The following is a 9,222-nucleotide window of genomic DNA, read 5'->3' as shown; positions in this document are numbered from 1 at the left end:
AAACACACAAGTGCAAAAAATAATCCATTAAGCAAAACTCACTCTAGAGTTTTAACGATGTTGCATTCTCAAAATTGGATTTGAACTCAATATCTCTAAATTGGAAGAGACTCGATCACTTCATCCAAGCGTTTTTGGATGAATACGATACAAATTTACCACAACATTAGAACAACATACAAATTGAATACCGCATTCAGATAAAGAAAAGAAACATCAAACAACGAACTCATCAAATGAAAAGCTCCAATTTGGATTGTACTATGATGTACTTGTTCATCATGACCCTCTACAATAAAATTTCCCTGTATTTCTAAAAAGCTTCTGTTTCAGGTAACCTTTGTAGTCACCAAGTGATGAAAAAATGAAAATATGATATGCAATCTATGGCCACTATATATAAATGTAGACAGACAAAAGTTAAACCTCAAAATCTGAAGCATACTAGACTAAAAAACACCTACGCTGTTCAAAACACGAACTCTCCAGACATGACCAAAACAACAAACCAACCTTTCAAATTCTGATTTTTAACCCTTTAAAATCTATGATGTATATTCTAAAGAAAGAGAGCAAAATTCATTGATACTGAAAATTGCATGTGAAGAAGCACAAATTCGTCAGATTCTCAACGAACCTCCTGTGTTGACAAATGTTGGATTGCTATTTTCCCTTTCCATGTGGCTACTCTGGAATCTATCCCCGACGTCCAAAAAGCTTCTTCAAATCAGATTCTGATTCTTCATCGTCGCTCTGAATGTCACCAAGTGTATGCCTGCTATGGTATGCTTTGCGTTGCAGGAGATAGACATTGAAGTAGTAGCTAACTAAAGTTTCCCTGCTCTTGTTAGGAAATGTTTCAAAAATATGATCCCAGAAATGTTCATATCCTCTCTTTGGAGGGTAAAGCTGTAGCACTTCCCTGAACCTTTTCTCGTCTTCATCTGTCCACGAATTCCGAACATCTTCACCGACCTTATCGAAACGCCAATGGTAAAAAGCCACGCCTAACTCCAGCTTAGCTTTAGCTTTTTTCTCAGAAATGTGGAATCTGACACATTCAACAGAACCTGGAACTGCGCAGCCGCATGAATCCTGTCTTCCCCTTCCTATAGGATCCCTTTCGACAAGAAATTGAGAATTCGATACAGCCAATGGCCATACTTGGGTCCCAAACCACTTAGTATCGCTTTCAGGATTCGGAGCAGTCCACTCTGGCACTTCAGCTTGATACTTTTGCCCCACGCAGATGCGAGCCGATGCCCATCTACTATAACTTGATCGTCTACTTGCAAGCAACCGTTTCACAGCACGACGACTTGTGGTCCCGTCCAAATCTCCTTCGCCTAGCACAGATGAACTTGACGAGCTTCGTGAAGATGGTTTTTGTTTTTCAAATAGTTTCTTGTCACGTTTCCCCCTCTCCCTAAGATTGTAGATTGTCGGAGTGGGATCATCATACATGCTAGGATGCATCTTCTGACTCTGCAAAATTATACAAGGTTTTGGTGTTAATGCAAAAGGAAATTTAGGTTTTGTTTAAATAAAAAATATATTGTAGTATATATTTTTTGAGAACCAGCTAATAAACCTTTATTACTCTAAAAAATACGTGCAATTACTTCTATCCTGCAATTCAATTTAGATACTTACTAGATCATAATTTAACCTGCAAGTCAATGTATGCTATCCCAAAAAGGGCCCATAAATGCATAAGTTAACCATGCTTTAAATAAAAAGGGCCCATAATGGTGAGAATGTTTGCCTTGCCACTTTTAATATAACAACAACAATAACACACCTTAATAGTAAGGAAACTGAATAATTCACACAAAAAGCACTACAGCATACTTCCCAACATTAACTAACTAAAAACAAGATATTAATAAATTAAGATACTATTCATAAATAAGATAAACTTCCAAAATACTATGACAATATCTCAGCGTTTTTTTTCGGCATCAACGATCAAGCAAACAAAACAGTGTCCAACAATTTTCCCCACCCAAATACACATCACATTAGCATTGCATTATATGTTAAAATGATATAAAAGAATCACAAAATTAAATCATGATGAAGGATATGAAGACAGAATGTAAGCTTGTCATAATTAACATAAGTTTACAGTAGCTAACAGTCAAAAAGAAAGATTCACCCCACATGAAAAACTGACAAGTGGTCCCACATGAAATTTAATAAGTCATCAGTGGTCTACAAGACAAACAGAATCTGTTTCCCCCCAGCAAACTAAATGAAACTGTAACAGTTGACATTAAAACTTGGGAATAAAAAAGAAACAGAAATCCACAGTAACAACTAACAAATGCATCCAATTATTTGCTCAAAATAAGAAAAGTGCATCCAATTATCATTTACACATGAAAGCACATATACCTTGAGAAACAGAACAATTACATGCAGCATGTAAGTGCACAAATAATTTTAATTGCAAAGAACAAAAACAGAATGAAAAGTAATATATGTAAACTTATAAAAAAAACTTTCAGTTAATTTACTTCCCAAGTTTACTAAATTTCAAGCATGCATCGACAACACGTACATTTATTAAAGCAATTTAAGTTTGGCTAACTCGGCTTAATAGCATAGTTATATAAGATTACCTGCCAATTTTGCTGTTCAATGCTCGACTTTTTCTTGTAAAACGCAGCCTCTCGAAACAACAGAACCCGCTTCCAAGCCTCCTGATTACTGTAAGCCCTCCACTTTGGCTTTTCAGGCATCGGAACAATTTCAGGATCACAAGGGTTACTCGCGGTTTTTTTAACCCAACTCATCATATCAAACAGAGCCTCCTCTCTCTTCCTCTTAAGACTAGAACCACTTCCATCACCACCAGACAAATCCACTACCGGAACAATATTATCACCGATATCACCATCATGATTCTCGCCAACATTCAGCAATCCAGACTCACCGCTCTTCACCAAATCAGACGCATCCTCAGTTGTCCCTACAGTTATTTTCCCTCCATCAAAATCTTCAACTACTTCCATTCCATCACCATTACCCTCACTCAGCTTTCCAACATCGGTATCACTGACCATCCCTCGATTCATCATTCTGGAATCGAGAAATCCTACATTGGGAACTTCTTTCACCCCACCAGACTCAAAATTCACACTCTTCACCTCGTTAGCACCATCAACTCCACCCTTAACCTTCTCTCCAGTTACCACATTCCCACCGTGAATTTCTTTCTCCCCACTAGACTCGAAATTCGCACTCTTCACCTCGTTAGCACCATCAGCTCCACCCTTAACCTTCTCTCCAGCCACCACATTCCCACCCTGACCCGACAACAACTCATTCACCTCAGCCTTAAACCCCATCAAACCAGACTCATCAAACACCTTAGCATCACCAACTTTCATCACACACGACTCAAAAACACTCTTGTACTTACTAAACACCAGTTTCAGCGTCGAACCAACGTTAACACCTAAGCCACATTCTTCCCCAACCAAATCCCACAACTCACCATCACAAACAGCATCAAACCCACCTTTCCCGTCAACAACAATCAACAGCTTGTGCAAATCAACTTTCTGTCCATCATCAAACATTGCAAAAAAACATCAATCAAATCAAACACAACAATGCAAGTCTCAAAATGACACAAAGCAATGTCGTATATAACAACACTTCAACAACAAAAACACAACTATCTTCTACTCAAACTCCAACTTCGTAAAACATCAACAACCCTGTCAAGCATTTCATATCCAAACCCTAGAAACAATTAACCAAGTTCAAAATCATCCATTTCTTAAAAAAAAAAAAAAATTAAAATTATTATTAACCCTTTTTTTACAAACTTTTTTTGTTACGAATAATCAATGAAATTGAGTTCACGGGTGTGAAATTAACACCGATTCAGAAAATGGGTCAAGCTTAAAATTGGATTTTGGCGGCAAAATTCAAAAGGGTTAAGATCTGATACTAGCTAGGGTTTTTTTTTTGTTTGAAATGAAGCTTGTTTTGTTCTGTCACCTTTGTGTGTGGCCAAGAAAAAACGTTTCATTTTCCCATCTGGCACTTTCTCTCTCTAGAATATTGATGTTAATTGCAGAGAGAGAGAGAGTGAAGGAAGGGGCCAAAATTGAAAATTTTCAACAGAACCAGACCCTAATCTTCAAAATCTGAATTATTTTTCATTGGAAGAGTAAAAAAGAAAAGAATAGAATAGAAAAGAGAGGAAAACGTACCAGTTTTTTTTAGAGAGGAAAATAGATGGACCCCTATGGTGACTTGAAATTGAAAATGTTGAAATTGAAAATGAAAATGAAATGAAATGAAACTTTGTGTTGTTACCTCCTTGACCTTTTTGATTTTCCTATGTGTCTTCTTTATAATAATAACTAAATTCTTATTTTTCTTTGGTTTAGGTTTAATTGTTTTGGGGGAATTTAGAAGAGAATCATTTTGATAAAGATAAAAGAAAAATGGAGATTTAGTTTTACAAGGGTTTGTTTGTTTGTTTGTTGGTGAGAGAGGTACATGTACTACCCTTCTTATATATTAGATGGGTTAGAGGAGATTCATGTATTCATTAACCTTGGTTAATATTTAACCTATATGTATGGTTGGGTTGGGGCATTGTGGATTATAATTATTTTTTCTATCATTAAAATTATTGGTTTGAATAAAAAAATTAATAAGTATGGGAAAATATAATTAAAAGAAGCTTTTAGGGGAAGGAGAAATGAAAGGGAGAGTTTGTTATCAACACATGGGTACCTCTTTGGATGGCTATAAACAATCTCAAAATTTATCATCCTTGCCCTTTTCAACCAAAGTAGATAGCAAGTTAACTTAGAGCATTCAATATTAGATTTAGATTTGTTTTTGGTGGTGGCTGAAGTTCAAACCTCAGACCTTGCATATATTATGCATTATCCATACCAACTGAGATAAGCTCACGAAGACAATATTAAATTTGTTTGTTACAAATTATAAAAATATATTGGAACTATAAAATATAATTTTAATATTCAATAATTTCAAGATTATACTAATATCTAGAAAATCTGCTCAAAACAACTTTTTATTTGAAACTATTATTATAATCTTTTATGTTATTTTTTCAATCTATAACAAACGGATGAAAACTTATAATCTATATTATTAAAAGAATATATATTGTAAGAAAATGACTATAATCTTGGGAATCTGTAAAAAAATTGGTAAGTAAGATTATGAATTCTAAATTTTTTTTTCTCAAGAAATTGTGTATGAATTTTAAATCTTAACGATATGGTCAAACTTATTTTTGTGGTCAAACTATATTTGTAAATTAAATTATTTTTTATAATTTTTTAAAATATTTTGGGATATATTTTTTTTTGAAGGAATATTTTGTGATATTTTTAATATCTTCAAGAATTTAATAATTATATACCCAAACATCTCTTCACATCTCACCACATAGATATTTTTATATATGTTTTAGGAAGCATTGTTAAAATTATATCTTGTCAAAAAAAAATTAAATTTTTATTTTGATGGGAAAAAAATATTAAAATTATACCATGATATAAAATTAAATGTATAGAAAAAAATTGGTAGTATATCAATGTTAGACTTTTCAGTCAAAAAAATTGTTTATTAATCTTTTCAGTCAAAAGTATTGGTAATATGATTGTTTATTAATCTTTTCGGTCAAAATTATTGGTAGTATAAAATTTAAATTCATAATCATATATACAGAATGAGATTATAATAAAAGTTTACTTTTCTTCTTAAAAAACAATAAAAGTTTGCTTTGACTTTTTCAAAAACAAAATTACTTTCAAAAAAATTCAAATATTTACTTTTAAAATTTAAACAGGACACTAAATAAAATAAAAAATGATGTTAGGTCATTGCTATAGGCCTCAAAACTCATACTAGTGAGGCCCAATAAAGAGGCATTTACCCTAAATCATTTCGTCTACTAAATGTTACTTTGTATCGGACCGTTGGTTAGCAACATTTCCACTCTTTAGTAAAAGTCATATGATGGGTACTCAGTAAGGACCTCAAAATTATTTACTCTAAAAAATATTGATAAAAAAATTACGATCTGATTGAATTTTACACACAAAATCAACCAATGGGAAAGTAAGATCCGATCGAAGATAAAATTAAGATACATATTGAACAACTTTCAAATCATTCATGACTCTATTGTAATCCTAAACACGGCACAAAAATTGTGTGTTTTTTTTTAATGTAAACATTCAAAATGATTTTAGGGGTGTAAAAAGTTTTCCCCTTAATGTTTTGTGAATTACTAGCCTCGAAAACCTAAACTTTCCGGTGAGGGCCAACATAAAGGGGGAAAAATTCCACACACACAAGACTCAACTCATCTAAAGTATTCAAAGAAACATCATTATATATATCATCCGAAGTTTACCTTCCCCATGAAAAAAATCCATCTAAAAGGTTTATAACATCCAAAAACCATATCATTTAACTCATGGAAAGTTTATTACATAACAAATAAAAATTCAAAAAAAATGGGTTTATCATCATAAAAAAAACACAAAAATACATATTATTAAATGAAATTCCACTCTACAAATTACAATAGGCAATGCAGAAATCAGCAGAAGACAACAAAGATAGTAGAAAATGAAGAAGACAAAGAAAGGAGGCATATATACCTCATAATGAAGAGAAATCATGGTTTGACAATGGTAACAAACACAATCCACTTGTTGAAGATGTTTTTTTGGTTATGTGAAACAAGAACGAAGAACAATAGGGCTTTGGAGAAAATATTTGATATTTTTGAGAGGAATGAGAAGTTTTGTGGAATAAGTAGGAGAGAATTCTTACAAGATGTTTATTCTTTTATTATTTAGGTCATATAATTAAAGCTAAAGGAAATAAATTTAAAAATTTAAATACAAAGTCACCAATGACGATATTAATGATAAAATTGAAATAAAATACGATATGCTACAAACTATAAGATCAAACACTATTTCAATTAGCTTATCAAAAGTAATTATAAACCAGTAAAAAAAATACTAAAATCTTATGAGAAAAAAATTATTACAAAACATATTTTATTACAAAATAACTCTACTTTTTTTACGATACAAATGACTCTATTTTGATGATATGAACTATACACTATAAGGTGATTAAATTTATTTTAAAATATTTTTTCATTTGAAAATAAATAAATGTTGAAAAATTATAGTATACTCCTAAAAAAATAGATTATATATATTAATATAATCAATATTAGTGGAAACGTTAAATTATTTATGAGTGACCAAATTCATATCATATACCATATATTTCGTAAAACTAACATTTTAGCATTTGATTTTTTTTATAGATATCCATAAAAGAGTAAATACTAAAATTGTTACATCAATTAATAAATATAACAACTCATATTCTTAAAAAAAAAATATAACAACTCATACCTAGGTGTAGGTATCAAAACTAACAATATCGGTATTTGCTTTTTTTTCTTCTTCTATATCCTACATTATGTGCCTGTAACTATAAAGACTAATCTCTAAGGACATGTTATTTTAAATTTATATTAGGGACTAATATAACTCATATTTTATATATTGTTTTTGACTGATCTGGTATTTTATATTCCTAAAAATCATATTTGTATTTTTAATTTATTAAGGACTAATTAGGTCTTTGACTTTATATTTTTTCATTGTATGTAGACGTTTACAACTACGAAGGTCCTGGGTTTGAACTTGAGCAAAGGTGTCAAGTCTAATCATACCGGTATTAAAGGTGTCAAGTCTAATCATACCGGTATTAGTTAGTTTGTTTTTGTTTGAGCCACACATCTAAACAAATAGATTATTTTTTTTTTGACAAATAAACAAATAGATTATATATATTAATATAATCAATATTAGTGTAAACGTTAAATTATTTATGAGTGACCAAATTCATATCATATACCGCATATTTCGTAAAACTAACATTTTAGCATTTGAATTTTTTTTTTATAGATATCCATAAAAGAGTAAATACCAAAACTGTTACATCAAATAATAAATATAATAACTCATATATTTTTATATTCAGTAATTGATGAGAAAAACACATAATTAAATGTATCTGTAAAATAATAACAGCATAGTAACGGTACATACCAATTAAATTCTTTTTTACACATAATTCCATGGAAATATCATAGACTGCTTTGACTTTTTTCTTATACTATTTGGCTCTTTGTTTTTTTTTTTTATATATGTATGAATTCTACTCATGTTTTATATATTGTTTTTGACGAACTCATATTTTTTATTCATAAGAACCGTATTTTATTTTTAGTTTCTTAGACGAACTCATATTTTTATTCATAAGAACCGTATTTGTATGTTTAGTTTCTTAAGATAGCTCTTTGACTTTCTGTTTTTTTTTATTGTATGTAGAATAAAACAACTTCGAGTTCCGAGATTCAAACCTATGGTGTAGGTATCGAAACTAACAATATTGGTATTTGATTTTTTTATTTTATTGAAATCTTACATTATGTGCCCGTAACTATAAAGATTAATATCCAAGAGGGTGTTTGGATGGATGAATGCTTTGAGGGAATGTAATATTTTGAGGAAATTCAAATACGTTGAGGTGAATTTCATTGTTTGGATAATAATTAGAAGAATTTTCAAACAGATGGAAATTTATGAACTATTTTGTTCAAGTTAAATTTAGAGAATTTGAAATGACACCTAAAAGTTAAGAATTTCAAAATTCTTCATTGTTATAGTTTTTCAAATTTTGCATTTTGGTCCTCAAATTATCCAAAATTTTCAATTTAACCCCTCATATTTGTCAAAAATTATAATTTGACCCCTCATTTTTTTTAAATTTGCAAATTGACCCCTAATTTCAATTTTCAATTTGGCCCAAAAAAATTAAAATTTATAAAAGTTTCCCAAAAATGATGACAATGATATTTTTATTACTCCATCTAAACAAAAGTATTGAGAAATGAAAGTAATTTAATTGAATTATTTAAATTACCTAAAATTCTAAATTCTTTAAAATTTTCCAATTACCTCATCCAAACATATTCTAACGACATTTTTTTTTAATTTATATCAGGGACTAATTCAACTCATATTTTATATATTGTTTTTGACTGAACTCGTATTTTATATTCCTGAAAATCATATTTGTATTTTTAATTTTCTAAGGACTAATTAGGTCTTTGACTTT

At 30.5% G+C, this 9,222-nt stretch overlaps 1 protein-coding gene across 3 annotated transcripts; it reads right to left on the bottom strand.

Annotated features, from left to right (window-relative positions):
- Positions 1-229: 229 nt before the first annotated feature.
- Positions 230-4,510, bottom strand: LOC146897718 (AT-rich interactive domain-containing protein 1-like). 3 transcript variants are annotated; one of them, XM_085734899.1, is made up of 3 exons: positions 4,230-4,510; positions 2,625-3,569; positions 230-1,485 (listed from the first exon to the last, which is right to left on the bottom strand). In XM_085734899.1, exons 2-3 carry the CDS (start codon positions 3,393-3,395, stop codon positions 697-699), a joined length of 1,560 nt encoding a protein of 519 aa, XP_085591025.1. In that variant the 5' UTR covers positions 3,396-3,569; positions 4,230-4,510; the 3' UTR covers positions 230-696. The 3 variants fall into 3 exon arrangements, with proteins under 3 accessions (XP_085591025.1, XP_085591026.1, XP_085591023.1); XM_085734900.1 differs by lacking the exon at positions 4,230-4,510 and adding an exon at positions 4,015-4,208; XM_085734897.1 differs by lacking the exon at positions 4,230-4,510 and having other exon boundaries at positions 493-1,485; positions 2,625-3,732.
- Positions 4,511-9,222: the final 4,712 nt, after the last annotated feature.

Source organism: Medicago sativa, chromosome 8 (assembly GCF_051527215.1).
Source record: "Medicago sativa cultivar Bolivia chromosome 8, Bolivia_mono, whole genome shotgun sequence".
In the NCBI taxonomy this organism is placed as follows: Eukaryota; Viridiplantae; Streptophyta; class Magnoliopsida; order Fabales; family Fabaceae; genus Medicago; species Medicago sativa.
This window is presented reverse-complemented; position numbering and strand designations above follow the sequence as displayed.